At 40.1% G+C, this 19,098-nt stretch overlaps 1 protein-coding gene across 2 annotated transcripts in view; it reads left to right on the plus strand.

Annotated features, from left to right (window-relative positions):
- LOC124612543 (galactosylgalactosylxylosylprotein 3-beta-glucuronosyltransferase I-like) overlaps positions 1-14,449 on the plus strand; it is a 48,893-nt gene extending 34,444 nt beyond the window's left edge. For both annotated transcript variants that reach the window (XM_047140814.1, XM_047140815.1), the window contains exon 7: positions 14,084-14,449. In XM_047140814.1, the coding sequence (XP_046996770.1) occupies positions 14,084-14,182 (99 nt within the window). In that variant the 3' untranslated portion in view covers positions 14,183-14,449. The remainder of the gene's footprint in view (positions 1-14,083) is intronic.
- The last annotated feature ends 4,649 nt before the right edge of the window (positions 14,450-19,098 follow it).

Consider the following 19,098-nt stretch of genomic DNA (forward strand, 5'->3'; position numbering starts at 1 on the left):
GAAAGCAAAGAGAGCTCCACTCCAAGTTTAAACGCAGCCAAAACCTCTCAGACAAACAGAAGCTAAACGATGTCAAAGTTAGCGTAAGGAGGGTTATGCGTGAAGCGTTCTGTGAATTCGAAAGTAAAATTCTATGTACCGACTTGACAGAAAATCCTAGGAAGTTCTGGTCTTACGTTAAATCAGTAAGTGGCTCGAAACAGCATATCCAGACACTCCGGGATGATGATGGCATTGAAACAGAGGATGACACGCGTAAAGCTGAAATACTAAACACCTTTTTCCAAAGCTGTTTCACAGAGGAAGACCGCACTGCAGTTCCTTCTCTAAATCCTCGCACAAACGAAAAAATGGCTGACATCGAAATAAGTGTCCAAGGAATAGAAAAGCAACTGGAATCACTCAATAGAGGAAAGTCCACTGGACCTGACGGGATACCAATTCGATTCTACACAGAGTACGCGAAAGAACTTGCCCCCCTTCTAACAGCCGTGTACCGCAAGTCTCTAGAGGAACGGAGGGTTCCAAATGATTGGAAAAGAGCACGGATAGTCCCAGTCTTCAAGAAGGGTCATCGAGCAGTAGCGCAAAACTATAGACCTATATCTCTTACGTCGATCTCTTGTAGAATTTTAGAACATGTTTTTTGCTCGCGTATCATGTCATTTCTGGAAACCCAGAATCTACTATGTAGGAATCAACATGGATTCCGGAAACAGCGATCGTGTGAGACCCAACTCGCCTTATTTGTTCATGAGACCCAGAAAATATTAGATACAGGCTCCCAGGTAGATGCTATTTTTCTTGACTTCCGGAAGGCGTTCGATACAGTTCCGCACTGTCGCCTGATAAACAAAGTAAGAGCCTACGGAATATCAGACCAGCTGTGTGGCTGGATTGAAGAGTTTTTAGCAAACAGAACACAGCATGTTGTTGTCAATGGAGAGACGTCTACAGACGTTGGGGTGACCTCTGGCGTGCCACAGTGGAGTGTTATGGGACAATTGCTTTTCACAATATATATAAATGACTTAGTAGATAGTGTGGGAAGTTCCATGCGGCTTTTTGCGGATGATGCTGTAGTATACAGAGAAGTTGCTGCATTAGAAAATTGTAGCGAAATGCAGGAAGATCTGCAGCGGATAGGCGCTTGGTGCAGGGAGTGGCAACTGACCCTTAACATAGACAAATGTAATGTATTGCGAATACATAGAAAGAAGGATCCTTTATTGTATGATTATATGATAGCGGAACAAACACTGGTAGCAGTTACTTCTGTAAAATATCTGGGAGTATGCATACGGAACGATTTGAAGTGGAATGATCATATAAAATTAATTGTTGGTAAGGCGGGTACCAGGTTGAGATTCATTGGGAGAGTGCTTAGAAAATGTAGTCCATCAACAAAGGAGGTGGCTTACAAAACACTCGTTCGACCTATACTTGAGTATTGCTCATCAGTGTGGGATCCGTACCAGGTCGGGTTGCCGGAGGAGATAGAGAAGATCCAAAGAAGAGCGGCGCGTTTCGTCACCGGGTTATTTGGTAACCGTGATAGCGTTACGGAGATGTTTAATAAACTCAAGTGGCAGACTCTGCAAGAGAGGCGCTCTGCATCGCGGTGTAGCTTGCTCGCCAGGTTTCGAGAGGGTGCGTTTCTGGATGAGGTATCGAATATATTGCTTCCCCCTACTTATACCTCCCGAGGAGATCACGAATGTAAAATTAGAGAGATTAGAGCGCGCACGGAGGCTTTCAGACAGTCGTTCTTCCCGCGAACCATACGCGACTGGAACAGGAAAGGGAGGTAATGACAGTGGCACGTAAAGTGCCCTCCGCCACACACCGTTGGGTGGCTTGCGGAGTATCAATGTAGATGTAGATGTAGATGTAGATAGTGTTTTGAAGGGAGGATATAAGATGAACATCAACAAAAGCAAAACAAGGATAATGGAATGTAGTAGAATTAAGTCAGGTGTTGCTGAGGGAATTAGATTAGGAAATGAGACACTTAAAGTAGTAAAGGAGTTTTGCTATTTGGGGAGCAAAATAACTGATGATGTTCGAAGTAGAGAGGGTATAAAATGTAGACTGGCAATGGCAAGGAAAGCGTTTCTGAAGAAGAGAAATTTGTTAACATCGAGTATAGATTTAAGTGTCAGGAAGTCGTTCCTGAAGTATTTGTATGGAGTGTAGCCATGTATGGATGTGAAACATGGACGATAACTAGTTTGGACAAGAAGAGAATAGAAGTTTTCGAAATGTGGTGCTACAGAAGAATGCTGAAGGTTAGATGGGTAGATCACATAACTAATGAGGAGGTATTGAATAGTATTGGGGAGAAGAGAAGTTTGTGGCACAACTTGACTAGAAGAAGGGATCGGTTGGTAGGACATGTTCTGACACATAGAGGGATCACCAATTTAGTATTGGAGGGCAGCATGGAGGGTAAAAATCGTAGAGGGAGACCAAGAGATGAATACACTAAACAGATTCAGAAGGATGTAGGCTGCAATAGGTACTGGGAGATGAAGAAGCTTGCACAGGATAGAGTATCATGGAGAGCTGCATCAAACCAGACTCAGGACTGAAGACAACAACAACAACAACAACATTAATTCCTCAGGGTTTCTGATGGCTGTGCGGGTGTCAATCCAAGGTACTGTCATGCTGCAACCATTGCTGGATGTGGGTCTCATGTCATTTTGGTCACAATGTGTCCTCGTCTTCTTCATTTACCATTACGGGAACAGATTGCCATGTAAATTGCCGCTGTGCTTTGATTGTGCACAAGACTGGGTCTCAGGTGTTGTTTAACTGCCCTTGTGTATTAGTTTTCCATGTAGTCGGATTTTTGATGCGTCTTTCAGAATACAGTCCCAGAAAGTATTGGATTGTTGCAATAACTTTGTGGTGTCATAAATGATGGCATGTGCATAGGTAACTTTTTCGGCTGATGGTACTGTGGCATTTATGCTCAGTGCATCTCTCCTGTATTGTCCCTATAGTCTGGCCTACATACTCGTGCACTGGCAAGGGATGCATTAGACATATTGTTTCCAGAGTCCTGATCCTTGACTGATCTCAACACGCCTTTCGTTTTGGCTGATGGACAAAACAAGCACTTCACATTATGTTTCCAGAGTATTCTTCAAACTTTTGCTTATGTTTTCCTGGATTATTGGATAATCATCATCGCAACAGGTTTTTCTTTGTCCATCATCGCAACAGGTTTTTCTTTGTCCTCGGCAAGCTGTGGTCTTGGCTGCTTCAGTCCCAAGGCACACTGTGTCTGGCAGTTGCTGTGACTATACATCTAGAACCTGGGCCATAAGTGCCACAGTTTAGCTGTTAGATGGTCAAGTCAGAGAATTCACATGCTCTGAGGAACAGTGTCCTGCAGACATCATCTCATTGTTTCTCATCGTGAAAAATCTTGATAACTGGAAGCATGCAAGTGCAAGTTTTTGTATCGGTTTATGGTAGACACTGTATGACAGAGTATGATGACCCCATCCAGAAATTGAAGTTGATCATTTGCTTCTAATCCTCGAAGTCGTGCTTCCACCACCAATGCACCAGGTCACCCCCAGGGACAGTCAGTTGGAGGCTTCACATGGGGGGATACGAAGACAGTGCCAACCAGAAAAGTCATCAGGACTGCCTGAGGATGGCAAAAAGTTGGCTTGTGTAAATTCTGTGCCTTCGGGACAATGCTAGTGGGCTGAATACCCGATAAGTATTAAATATTTTCCTATGCTGTGGAAACCAAAAATAATACATAATGTACCACTACAAGGAGGAGATGCACAGTACAATTTGACAAGCTTCGGAACAGGAAGGACTGCCGTGTGGCATACCATGAATTTCTGCTGAGATTCCAAGAGGACAGAATTATACCATCTTTTGCAAACTTAGTTCATCGAATCAGGACTATGTCAGCCAGATCACCAGAAGAGCCAGCCTGTCCCTGGCCAAGAAGAGGATCAGTTATACTTGACACAGGCTCAACAAGAACTCTTCACACTAACTGTAGTTAGCATCAACATTCTCTCCTGACTTAGATGCAATTAGTATGTCTCAAGCTACCAGAGCATGGCCTTTGGCAGCTTGCAGATAAGCTTTAGAAATATGAGCACCTTGTGGTTAAACCTATTACTAATAAATGTATTATTCAGGGTACATAATTGACAATGTTGCCTTATCTGTAGCAGGAAAAGGGGCTAAATTTTGCAAAAACTCCAATGATACTACCTACTGCAAAATTTATTAGCATCATGAAACATGCACTTAAATGAGATGCTACAGAGGAAATAAGACGTGAAGTGTGACATATTCTTGCTTGGGGGGTTCCACCAGAGCCAAACATTACCAGTGAAGAGAGGAAAGCACCTAAGTGGCCCCAAGAAGTTTCTGACAGTTATCTTGCCAGCCATCAAGTGAATTGTACAGTCTTGCTGTCATGTTAACCTTTTGCCCTCCATAAGCTGACACAGGGCAGCTCTGCGTACTCTTATTTAAATTGCCACTGTGCGGGTGGCGAGCACACCACATAGAATTGCACAGTCTCTTTGTGGAAACAATGAGGCTGCTGACCAACAGGTAGGAGAGACATAAAAAATGAGCTTTCATTCAAATAATTTCCAAAACATTACAGTACAAAACTTTTCAATGTGTGATATTTTTTGAAACAATCATCCGGGTGAGAGCTGGGTTTCATGTGCATGTTTCACAGTAATACACAGTTTCAAGCCTACCACCTTTTTTTTCTGTCTGAACACACAGCACAATCCTTATGCTTGTTCCCAGGAAGCTTGTTGAATGTGCAGCTTTCCATTCAAGCATTCCTCATCATCAAAAGCTGAACGACTTCCTCGTTTTTTGCCCTGGGTTTCCTTCTTCGCCAAATAAGTCGCTTAAAACACTTTATTGGAATACTTTGTGAGACAGTTTTTTCAAATTGTTTCTCTTGCAGTGATTCTTGTACAGCAAATAGCTGTTTAACAACCAGAAGTACAGTTTTCACCAACACTTCAGACTTCATTAGAAAACCATAACTGGAAATAAAATGGTCAGATTGATCAACTCCGCCCATTTCAAAGTATAATCAAAAATCACATTTGGTTTCATTATTTCTTCCCTTTCTTTGCTGTTTCTCCTTCCTGTAAATGACACTAAGTTATTTGCTTTTGTAGAAAGCTTTGGACAAGTTATTTTATCTTGCCATGCCGGAACCATCATTTTGTTATTGTGGAAGCATTTTATTGATTGACCTGAATCATTCCTATGAGATGCACATTCTATTTCAACAGTTCATCAGCTAATGCAACACCTGTACAAGAAAAGGTCAGTGTGCAAATGACACCCTGATTGCCCTGTAGCATTTCTGATATTAGCGAGCAACTGAAGAACCAATCTCTCAGAAAAATTAAAGTCTGGAGAAATCAATGACTCTGTTTTTACAATGCCAAACACGGTATCAAACTGCAGATATATCAGTTTGATGAATCCGAAATCGTATAAACTCTGAATCCCCATTTTGTTGGTTTTTAAGAATTATATACATTTTGAATAACACACGACTCTTGAATGAATGATACTAAATACCTATATGGTCGATAAATTTCGAGAAAATAATCACACGTTCTTCACTTTATTCGGACATGACTCAACCTGAATGTTCACATGTGTAGCAGTCTCTGGATTAGAAACATCATGTGCAAGTAAAACGGTCTGAAAAGAAGTCAGACGATTGTAACCATTCTCTTGAAAAAAATTGTCCTGCTAGTTCTTACATTTGTGTAATGGCGTATTCAGTAGCACACCATGGAAGCATTTTATTTCTTGGTAACATTTCTCCAGGCCCACCACAGAACATTCTGCAAGTGGTGTCACTTTAACATATTGTTGCTGTATCATAGCTGTTTGTTTGGTCTGCTATTTGTTGAAATAGGTTGTCTATAAAAGTTAACTGAAAGAAACCAGCTGTCAATGGTGGGACATTACCAGTTTCAGTGATAAAACCACACTTTGAATCATCAAAAGAAAAATCTGTAAAGTTGGTCATTTTCGCACCACATTCGCCATGAATCTATTGCTGTTCAGAAATGAACATCTCGCATCATCAAAACCACTCTCAGTATCATTGACACTTAGAGATTCCTCTAAAAGCTGTAAAATCTTTCTCAGAAAGAACTGAACGTGATGAATGAGCCATAATGTGCATGCAAACATGAATGTAATAATTCCAACATTTCTTCCAACACAACTGCAACAGTTTGACGCAGATTGCAGCACTAAGCACCATTGAAGACTGGTACAGACAGAATCAAGAATTGAGCATGTGATACCTATAAAAAATCATGTTGAATGAGGCTTGACATCAGAGCAGAAAACAAAATTCGTAGTGTTACGTGCCACTCGATGTTGGAGTTGAAAGATTAAGTATACAAGCAAAAAATGTGTGACCTATTAGAAGACAATGCCTACAGGGAAACTGAAGATGGTCTTATTAACAGAGTGCAGAGGAAGACCATAGAGCTGCTCAGACACACATTCCCAAATAAGAAGAGACTTCGTCCATGGGCAGCTGTGCATCCTGGACTTTACGAGTTACCTACTGTCCACAAGGAAGGAATGCAGCTCCGCACAATTGTTGACAGTATTAGCATGTGTTAGCAAAATACCTGACAGTGGTGCTCAGCCTCTTTGTGAGCAAATGCCAGCATCACATAAGGATTTCCGCGCATTTCATCCAGCAGCTCCCGAACTTCAGACTAGGCCAAGAAGACATTGCAGTGAGCTGTCATATTTCTCTTTACAAAAGTACCTCGGACTCCCTAAACCTCATAGGAGAGAAGTTTGGGTCAGCAATAACAGAACTGTTTGAATTCGTGCTTACATAAGTCTACTTTCTGTTCAATGGAAATTACTATGGACAAGTAGACTGAGCAGCAATGTACTGCCCACTATCACCATTGGTGGCCAATATGTTAATGGAGATGTTAGAAGCAGCAGCCTTGCAGTTGGCGGTCTACAAACCCTCGTGCTTTTTTCAAGTTGTAGATGCTACATTTGTAATCATGACATCACGTACAAGGCATCTTAATCCTCTGAATTTACTGTACCAGAACATCAAATTCACGATGGAGACAGAAGAAAACAATCAACTTTCATTTCCAGACATGCTCATCACGCAAAGGCCAGATGACACACTAGGACGTAGTCTACTGCATACCGACAAATACAGGTTTGTACTAACATGCTACCAGCTATCATGCTCCTTCACAAGATGTCGTAAGTGCACTACTCCACAGAGCACGTGGAACCTCTGACCGTGGCCATCTGAAAACTTGAACTGTAGCACTTGCGGGCGATGCTCTGTAGATACGGTACAACAACTGCCAGATAAATGTGCCTAAGGCTGAAGAAGCCAAGACCACAGCCTGCTGAAGGCAAAGAGAAACCTCTTGTGATGGTGACTTTCCCATATGTCTGGAACACATCGGTGAAAATCAGAATAATACCCTGGAAACATAACATCAGATGGGTGGTCTGCCCACCAGCCAAAACAAAGGGCTTGTTGGAATCAGTGAAGAATGACCTAGGACTCCAGGAACCAGAAGTCTCATGCCACCGTTGCCAGTGTGGGTAAATATATGTAGGTCATATTATAGGGACAATACAGGAGAGATGCACTGAGCATATATGCCACACAGACAACCATTAGCTGACAGTCTGCTGTGGCAAGCAGTGCATGACCTACATTCAAGCCATGTCTTATGAGAGAACCATGTTATTACAATCAAACACCTTCTGGGATTGTATTCTACAGGAGGCTGTAGAAGTCAGACTACATTGTGACCTAATAAATAAAGAAATTGGTTTTCAATTAGCAAATCCTGGGACTCGGCATTCATCAGAATCCAAGCATGATAGCCATCTACAAGGAATTCTGCTCCTGTTGTGGCAATAGAAGGACACATTGTCACCACAGCAGCAGGGAGCTGCGTTCTGCACTGGCCACAGCTTTACCGAGGACCATGTATCAACCCTCAGCATCAAACTCCCACCCCCCACTGCACCAGGTGTGCCCCCAGAGGTAGCTGGCAGGAGCCTGGGGGCAGAGGGGGTGAAGAATATGGAGAAGGTGCCTAGTAGAAAACAGTCAAGTCATCAGGAACAATTGAGAATGCCAAAAGATTGGCTTGTGCTGAAATATCACTCATTGTGGACACTGCCACCTGGCAGAATACCAGACAAATATTAAAGATTTGCCTTTGCAGGGAAAAACTAAAATGACATTAATATTTAATAATAATAATAATAATAATAATAATAATAATAATAATAATAATAATAATAATAATTGTGTACCTGTGGATAAATGAAATGTTCTTTTTCCATACTTATTCTGAATTTTAAATTTGTACAGTAGCAAATTATTGTTTTCAATTTTCTGTTCTGAGAAAATTAATAGTACACACCTGAAAAAGGTAGAAGAGTAAAGCAGATCATGAAAACTTCAAATCCATTACTTCTTAACCAATGATTGCTTTGTGTTTTCACAGGTGGCAGTGATACTTTGTTAGTAGATATTATATGCTATTCCAAGCCATTTAATTGGTTAAAAAATACAGCTTATTGTGTGAGATATATTGGGTTGCAGTTTGAAAATACAGCCATGACACAAAATTAGTTAAACTACGAAACTTTGTGGCAGATTAAAACTGTGTGCCGGACCGAGACTCGAACTCTGGAGTTTGAGTCTCGGTCCGGAACACACAGTTTTATTCTGCCAGGAAGTTTCATATCAGCGCACACTCTGCTGCAGAGTGAAAGTCTCATTCTGGCTACTTAATGTTTTTTCATAGTTAATTGTACAAAGGATGACATAAAACTGTGGACAGCAGTTTTGAAAGCCTTTGCGTTGTAACACAGACACCAATGACATTGTGTAGCAGCAAAGTTTTAATCTCAGTTTTCAGACAGTTGTAAATCAATTATTAAGTCATAAGTTTATGATGCTAATATCGAAGTCAAAGTCCATGAACACATTTCTTGTACTTCAGTGGATGAAGAGCTTTAACAGGTGAATTCCTCTCTCCACCATTTTGGAGAGGCCCATATACTTGGCTTCACTTGATGAAAGATCAGTGGCTCCCCGTAATATGAACACATCGAGATTGCTGATCTAGATAAGATGAAGTTGGTACCTGTATATGACTTTGTCAGCACCCGAAAACCCAGTGAACAAAATTATGGCTATTATTGTACTGGCTTAGCTTACTGACTGCATAGCTCATGTCGGGTCAGGTACTGATGTACATTGCCATCAATGCTCCAACCAGTTTTCTGAATGGATAATGAGTGCTACTTTCTGTATTTGTAGCTGTTGCATCCAACTTGCTCCCAATTTCCAGTGGATTCCATACCAGCTTGTAGTCATCTTCTAGTATAACCACTTTACATAATGTAGTTTGTCAACAAAATAGGAAAAGAAAGATTGCTACTCACCATAAAGGTGAAATGTTGAGCTGCAGACAGGCACAACGAAAAGAATGTTAACCATTTAGCTTTAGGAAAAACCGTTCTTCAGAACAGGAAACACACACAGTCATTCACACAACCAAGCACACCTCATGCTCACTTGACCACTGACTTCAGTAGCTCAGACCAGAATTGTCACATTGCATGAAAGCAGCAATCTGGAGGGGTGAGGAAGAGGAATGAATAACAGGGTATTGGGGGGGGGGGGGGGGGAGTGCTGTCTGGCACTATGTGCAGGGACTAGCAGGAGGCATAAGGCTGCCTTCAGGTGCAGTGTCATGAGGCTGTGGGGCAGGCAGGGGGGAGGGTGACTGGAGAGCAGAAAAGGAGGGGAGCAGGGAAGGGAAAAGACAGACAGATGCACTGGCAGAGGGCAGCACACAATCAGAAGAGAGGACAGAGCGTGGAAACTGTTCAGTTGAGGGTATGGAGACAGTAAGTTACCTTAGATTGAAGCCAGGATAATTTTGGGAGCAGAGAGCGTGTTATAAGGATAACTCCAATCTGCGCAGTTCAGAAAATCTGGTGTGGGACAGGAGGATCTGGAGTTTCCATTGTTTAATTTTGACCACAGAGTGATTTATGTCAATACCCAGATACCATCTTATGGCAACGAGATCCTTGATATTTAACTTGGCAGATAACTCATCCTTTGTTTTGTCCTTTCTTGGTCTGCTGAAATAATTATGTCTTCATCTACACAAATGAGTAGGAAGACTAATGTTTCTGTACATTGTCTACAAAGGCACATGGATCTGAATTAATGGGCTGCAATCCAATTGATGTTAGGGTTGCATTCATCTTGACCTACCACTGTAGGTCAGCTTGGTGTAGCCCATAAATGGCTTTTCTAAGTTTACACAATTCATCGCCAGATTTTAATGTTTGGAGCATGTCACTTGCCTTCTTGACTATATGATTAACTTCCTCCCTTTCTCTTCTTTTATAAGAACACGCCCAGTGAGCCCGGCTATTCTGTGAATATTACTGTCAATTTTGCCATTGAGAAATGAAGCTGTGAATATTCATTTGTGAAACACACAAGTCAAATTTGATGGACAGAGTCATGAATAGTCTAAATGATCCAGTTCTTGAACTGGAGAAAACATTTCATGAAGTTAACTCCAGGCTGTTATTTGAGTCCTATTGCAACTATTCTTACATTTCATCTCAGCAAAGATCCAGCAGTACTTTTTTAATCCTCAAAACATCGAAATATCTATTACTCTTTCATTTGTTTGCTTGTTTACAATTTTCCAGACATTATTTTTTCACTGGTTACCTGATTTCATCATAAAGCATCAAACCACTCTCGATATGGAGCATGTAATAAATCATTGATAGTGACATCAGTTGCATTTGCAATGAAGTTATCATGAATTGAAATACCTGATCTGGCACAAACTGTGGAGCAAGTGTGACACTTGTAGAATTGTTGTTTACATCACCAGATTATTAGTGTAGATACAAGAAGTAGCTGCTTATAATAAGTAATCGTTATTTACGACAGACTGTTACAGATTAATCGCCAGTTTCAAGTACCAGCAATTACAATTTTGATGAGAACAGGTGTGGATGCCAATGTCATTCATATTAAAGTAGATGTCTTGTACTCAGTGCTGAATGTGTACTGCATTTTCGATCATATCAGCAGTGTGATTTTGATTTTTCAAGTGTAGAAAGAAGCTCAACTAATTATATTTGCTCTCTGCACAGAATACCAAAAGGGTTTGCAGTGAACATTCTTGAGGAATTAAAAATTTATATGTACACAAGAAAATACCCACATTATATATTAAACAAGCATACAGAATTTAGACACAAGTACTACCTCAAGAACTTTATTGAACTTGTAGAACACGAAAATGGATAAATCGGAAGTAACATATACAACAACCAAAGATAATTGTAACAAATGTTAGTTATTAAAATAAATTGCTGTTCTGTGCACAATCTTTGTAAACATATAGCATCGTAAGACTGGAACTGTCAAACTGCTTTATGTCGTAATTAACATTTTATTTTCAACATCCTTTATGATCTTATTAAAGCAGCGACAGTTACAAAACAGTCCACTAACGACACAATATGGACAACACATCAATCTAGATGTGAGTGCAAGGCAGCTACTTTAGTATGAATGACATTGGCATCCACACCTGTTCTCACCAAAATTGTAATTAAAAGTACTTGATAATGGTGATTAAGCCGAAACAGCCTGTCATAAATAAAGATTACTTATTATAAGCAGCTATTCTGTGTATCTACTGTAATAATCATGTCGTTATCAGACATATATTATGCTGCTGGCCCTAAAGAAGAAAAATTATACGTCACATAAATAATCATTGAGGATGAATCCTTCACCTGGAGTGATCAGAAGCTCATATACTGTATGTGGGCACCCTGTTTTTCTTGTTCGCTCTAGTTTTCATTTGCCACATCCCAGTTTTGTTGTCTTGTTGATCTTGTTGCGTTGTTGTTGTTGTTGTTGTTGTTGTTGTCTTCAGTCCTGAGATTGGTTTGATGCAGCTCTCCATGCTACTCTATCCTGTGTAAGCTTCTTCATCTCCCAGTACCTACTGCAACCTACATCCTTCTGAATCTGCTTAGTGTATTCGTCTCTTGGTCTCCCTCTACGATTTTTACCCTCCACGTTGCCCTCCAATGCTAAATTTGTGATCCCTTGATGCCTCAAAACATGTCCTACCAACCAATCCCTTCTTCTAGTCAAGTTGTGCCACAAACTTCTCTTCTCACCAGTCCTATTCAATACCTCCTCATTAGTTACGTGATCTACCCACCTTATCTTCAGCATTCTTCTGTAGCACCACATTTCAAAAGCTTCTATTCTCTTCTTGTCTAAACTATTTATTGTCCATGTTTCACTTCCATTCATGGCTACACTCCATACAAATACTTTCAGAAACGACTTCCTGACACTTAAATCTATACTCAATGTTAACAAATTTCTCTTCTTCAGAAAAGATTTCCTTGCCATTGCCAGTCTACATTTTATATCCTCTCTACTTCGACCATCATCACTTATTTTGCTCCCCAAATAGCAAAACTCCTTTACTACTTTAAGTGTCTCATTTCCTAATCTAATTCCCTCAGCATCACCCGATTTAATTTGACTACATTCCATTATCCTTGTTGCGTGTAGGCAGAAAAAAGTCTGCAAAGCCATAGAATGGTTCATCACCTGACAATGGCCCTGAGATTCACTGTTTGTATCACCATTGAAATCTCCTCTCATGGGACTGATGTTGATGCTGCCTCTTTGGTGATTGAGTAATCTTTCATTTTTTGATGTGTGAATCCTGTGTTCTCTTTGCACCCACACACAACAGGTCTTTTAACAGAATAGCCTACAAAAACCCCTTCTTTGGTTTTAGAATGGAACCCTTCTTTGTTTGGCAATTTATCTAGGATGACAATCACTTGACCAAATGTATGAAGATGGAATTAGTCAGCTTTTTTCTTTGGTCACTTCTCATGTGAGTTTCATAACAGTCCTTTAGTTAAGCAGCAACTTCTGATGTAGTCAGCTGTTTTGATGACTTTGACGCAAAATGATGGTAGTTGTCCTGACTTGAGCAGTATGCAGTGAGCCATTTTGACCAATAAGCAGTGGTGGTGGTGGTTTCTTGCAACATCATTCTGCAGGGGAGTGTATGGAACTGTTATTAGAAGGATGGGTCAATTTTTTCATCACAGTACTCATTTCTGTTGTCTAATTTATTTTATAACCGTTTGATTCAGAACTAGGTGTTTGAATTGAATGAATTTACCTACAACCTAGTGTATCTAGCGAGATTGACATCACTGAATTTCAAACCTTTCAAATTCTCGTTTTTGTGTGTTTTGATCGTTTCTCAAGAGTTAAAGAGGTCTAATCGAACATGCCAGATATGCATATCAGTTTTCGTAACTTTTAGCTCAGCAATGAATCGTGCCTTTGGACCATTTTCTTATAAATACAAGAAGTGGCCAACTCTGCAGTCACTTTGATTTTACCATTGAGAGAACAAAATGCCTGGAGTGGCTCATGTTTTCACCCTCTACCTTTACACTAGGGGTATGGCAGCATTATCATAGCACATTTCCCATTCCATAACATGTTCATATGACAAACAACACATTTTTTTTGTCTATCTTTAATGTCGGTGTCTTGAAACAGCATATTTTCATAATTTACAACTTTTAACACCCAAACTAGCTTTGTAAGCTGTAATTGAATATGGCAGTACTTGATTCAGGCTCTTATATAGAAAGCGATTGTGCACCATTGATAGATGAATGCCGTAAGTTTGGACTTCTTTAAAAACAGCATGTTCTCCCTTTGCATCACCCACTGTTAACTGAGATATGTAAACTGTTGACCTAAGTATGCATTTGAAGGTAGCATTCCGTTTTTGTTAACACGTACTTTGTACCCTAGCGTTGTTTTCTTGCTGCCTGCCTTTTGAATTGTTCATTTTATGTGTTGTTGCTCTGAGTTGTGAAAGTAATTAAAGTATTTCAATTGCAGGTGTATGTGTGGCACACAAGGACAGAAAAACCTGTTCTTAGTGGTGAAGACAGATTACGGAAAGCGGGTAAACGGTCAGATGCTGGAATTGAAGTATAGATCTTGGTAGACTGCAGCAAATGAATTAACATATCAACATTCCTTCTGTTGTGAAATCACAGTATTAATTTATATTGAGGAGTATGGTAGAAATAGTTTTTGTGTGTATGTTTTGATTGAGTTTTTTATTTTGTAAATAACGAAAGTTAAATCATTGTTGTACAAACAAGAAATAGTTATTTATAAGTTTATGAAGGATTTATTTTTCAAATCCTCACTTTTGTAGACACTGATTTTGCTTTATTACATCTCTGTTTCTACCACAAATGATGAGGCTACTCTTTTATCAGCTTGGAGTTAATTTAATATTGCTTACTTGTAAGTGCCTACTGGTTATTATTGTGCAGCAACGGTAAGTAAAGCTATCCTCTGTCCAAAGGTAAACTTGAACATTGCCATGCTTTACTGTAGTTGTGTCAGTGTAAGAAACCTCCTGACAGTGTCACTCATCTATCTCAGCCAGTCACTTAACTTATTTTTGTAAATGTCAGTGGCAAAGCCTCAGTGTTGTTGCAGCTCTACATAAGACTTCTTTTTTCGCCTGCAGCCATTTGTGCTTAGCACTCAAAAGCTGGAACAGCACTGCTAGCTGTTAGGAATTTTCTTACGCTGACATGACTACAGGCATGCTCCTATTGGAATTGGCATGCACTTGCCTTACTCTAACCTTCAAATTGACTTATATGGCCAGTTACAGGACAAACTATAATTTAATTTGGACACTGAAACACAATAGAACTTGTATTTATCACATTAACAAATCATTGCCAGGTGTACACAGTCATGTATAGAGATGAAAAATCCTAAGACCAACTGAAGAGATCAAACTTGCACATTTGGATTTGTAGTCGGACACCTGCAGAGCCACTGAAGTGAACATTATTACCAACTTTGTTATGTTAAGTTGCAGACAGGCACAATTGAGACACTTACACATAAGCTTTCAGCCACAGCCTTCATCAGAAAAAGAAACGCACACACCATTCATACAGGCAAGCACACCACACACACATGTGACCACTAATTCCGGCAGCTTGGAGCAGAATGCCATGGACTGAATAGTGTGCATTTCTTTTTCTCTTTCTTTTTCTGGTGAAGGCTATGGCAGAAAGCTTATGTGTAAGTGTCTTTCAATTGTGCCTGTCTGCAACTTAACATGTCATCTTTGCAGTAAGTAAAAATCTGTCTTTTACTAAGTAATTGATATTCCAACCTGGATTATCCATTCTTCACCTTTTTTTATATATATTACATCTGTGTAGCTTAGAGATCAATCTAAAATGACAGTCTTTAATCATGTGATATTGATGCATTACAGACACAAGACTTTATGGAAAGCAGTATACAACTAACACACGGCTCAAGACATAAGTGTACACACATCTGAACAAATAAAGCATGGCATGTACTGGTGTCAAACCACCTGCAACCCTGAGATAGGCATGGGCTATGATCGCACTCGAGAAGTGCGCGATGCGAAGGCAATTTCTCGAGAATTTCTCGGGTACGCTCGAGAAGTTGACAGTGCTGCGCTCTCTGAAAAATTGCTCAAACCTTCAGTACACAAAGTGCTGAGGCGCAGTGGTCGTACTCGCCGTACGTACGTGCTTCGGAAAACTTTGAAATTCTGTGATTGATATCAACTGTACTACCGTTATTAATGTGTACTGAAGTATTAGTATATGTCTCATAAGACAAAAATCATAGAATTGTTGTTTAAAACAAAGCACAAAATTCGCATAAAACAGTAGCTTTATTCTTACAAAATAAATTACCTTGTACATTCTGCATGTATGCATGCATACTTAAACGTAAAAGAGAAGTGCTATAGCCTTTTATATACAGAAACTGCGTACATGCGTTTACTTACTGCAGAAAGGAAGGAAACAAAAGTTGTTCAGCAGAAGGCATTTTTACATCCCATTGCTACACTGCCATCGATTTTTGTTTTGAAATATGATTTTATTAACCAATTGGCCTTTTAGTCTGCTTCTTTGTTTGTTTATAAGTAGTCCTGTTTTCGAAAATATTCTTTCACTGGGAACAGTAGTTGCAGGTCCTGCAAGGTATTTTTTTTGGCAAGACAGCTAGATCTGGGTAACTGTTTTCATTTTTTCTCCAGTAGTGTAAAGGATTACCCGTGCATTATAGGTATGGTTCTTCCAAATATCGTTGTACCTCCAGGTCTATGCTATCGCAACCGCTTTTCATTAGATTTTTATTGGAAACCTCTTCATCGAAAGAAGCCCATAAGGAACTACTGGCGTTTTGTACGAAATGGTACTCGTGGCTAGTGTTGTTAGCAGCCGAATGAGTAGATCGTACAGTCTCTACCACGTTTGTGCAAACTGCAATTAGGCTTGCAATGGCATGTTTTGAATGAATGGGATTTGTAAATGGTAACGTTTTGAATCTTGGGTCGAGAACTGTGGCAACGGCATGTACTTAGTTTGTTTCTATTAATCCTATCCGGGCTATTAGTGAGTTGTGCAGATGTTGCTGTAGCTCTTGCGCTGTCGTGGTAGCACACTTCCCATTCCATATGGTTATGATTAGCTGTCTGATTATTGGAATAGCTTTCGAAAGAGAGATACAGTTTTCAGTTAAGATTTCACTTGTTACCACTACAAATGGCTCTAGTACATATAAACATTCGCTCAAAATTCGCCCACTCGTCAGCTGTGAGGTTCTCTACACCTGAATACAAATTTGATAAACAGGCTGCAATGCATTCCTTTTGCTCCACTAGACGTTGTAGCGTATAAAACGTACTGTTCCGTTGGGTTTCGGTTTCCTGAATCAATTTATGAACAGGTTTTTTCATTAGATCCTGGATCTCATGGAGTTTTTCATTAGCATTTCAACTTGTTTTAAAATAGCTAACCATTTTTCTGGCCTTTTCCCACATTATGCAGAGATCACTGTTGCTGTTCAAAGAACTTTTCACAACTAAATTGATGGTGTGTGCTAAACAAGGTACATGTTGCGTATCTGTTACCACTGTGAATAAGTTGTACAGCTGCTGTCATGTTACTGGCGTTCTCAGTTGTGATGCTTACAACTTTGTTTTCAATGTTCCATTTTGAAATCACGTTATCTAACGCCTCACTAATATTTAGCGCTGTATGCTTTTCCGGCAAACGGAATGTCTCGAGAGCTAAAGCTTGCAGGCACCAATTAGTGTTAATGAAATGACCAGTTACGCAATATATGCCTCACTATTGAGTGAGGTCCAAATATCGGTCATTAAAGAAACACAAGTAGAGTATTCCACCGCCAAGTTTACAGCCTCTTTCTGTTTATGATAATCGTCCTCAATCATGAGGTGCAACTTTTTTCGATTTGGTATCAAGTATTGTGGGTCCAACAGTGAAACAAAATGTCAAAAACCAGTGTCCTCGACGATTGAAAGCGGTTGAAAATCGTCTGTTATCAAGGCCACTAGTGCTTCATCTAGCTGTTGTTGCCGTTTACTTCCCTCTATGAAGAGAAACGTAAGATTTAGATCAATGCTCCTGCGAGGGGATACGTTATGCTCGAAACTAGTCAATAAAATTACATATCGTATTGTGCAAAAGCTAGGATAGTATAGGTTTGATTTTGGGGTATGTTGTATGTTATCGGAGTACGATTAAAAAAAATCAATGTTTTTCTTTAAGCATGGCGGACCGCTTCGGACACTATCCGAACTTTTGCACGGAATTCACCTTTTGTACCATACGTACCTGGATATTTTGTCTGCCTCGCACTATTGGAAGAATGAGCCTCTGTATCTACGGACGTCGCTGTTTTATTGCTCGATAAATTGTCCAGTTTAAGATGTCTAACCATGCCCATTGTATTTTTTGATACATTGCGGAGATTTTTACGACAGTAACGTTATCTCCGTCCTCCGTAAAGTATTGCCAGCACCATGACGTTCGTTTTCGAGTGTCTATATTAATTTGAATAACAACTTTACTCGAATGAAACCTTAAAACATACTAGTTACGAGCGCAGCAAGCGTGTTTGTCTAGCGGCGGAATTCAATTTATAAAACAGCGGCGCGGCGTATGTTGTCGCAACCAATTGGCGCACAGCGGCACACGCTGCCGAACCATTTCTCGTGAGCTTCTCGAGAATTGCTTGATAACTAGAGGTTTAATAAATTCTTGGTGCGCTCGAGTCACCGCACCTCGCCATCACATCACTGCCCCGAGAACAATACCAGGGGCAAGAATATTCAGTAGCTTATATGATTCCGTAGTATACTAACAAGCACAATGCACATGGATGCGCACATGCGTGCGAGAGCGCACTGTTGGAGGGGTGCGCCCACACATGCTTACGAGAGACTGGCATAACCAATCTTTACAAGGAAGATGTAGGTAGAACAAAATCTAGCATTTGTATTAGAAACCGCAGTTTCATTCATCTGAAAAGCTGAGGAATGGATTGGAGATTATTAAGAAAGTACCCAAAATCCCAAATTAAGGTGGGTCACAGTAGGTCCATCATATGATGCATGCCTTGAATACTACCAGCTTCTGGGTAGAAACTTTTTCTATCTTTTATGAAGGTTCTTGCTTCAAGCTGTGAAAGTAATTGCAGTTGCAAAGAGGTATTCAAAATATCTTCAATAATTATAAAGCAACTACAGAAAAATGAAGAATTACATGGAGGTAGTTTTATTTTAGAGATTCTTTCTGAAGATAGTGGTACATATGCACAGAACCCAACTCCTATATTTCCAGTGTCTACCAGAGTTGAAGTCGGTGTGCCTCCAGTCGTACAAGGGGACCTTATGGACTAGCGCTCTTAGACTTTCGTCTTTGTATGATTTAAAGGTCAGCGCCAAAACATAAATTTCTTAACGCAATGGGTTGAAACAAGAATTCTCAAAAGAAAAAGAAAGAAAGGAAAGAATGCATACTGTA

This window comes from Schistocerca americana, chromosome 4 (genome assembly GCF_021461395.2).
Source record: "Schistocerca americana isolate TAMUIC-IGC-003095 chromosome 4, iqSchAmer2.1, whole genome shotgun sequence".
In the NCBI taxonomy this organism is placed as follows: Eukaryota; Metazoa; Arthropoda; class Insecta; order Orthoptera; family Acrididae; genus Schistocerca; species Schistocerca americana.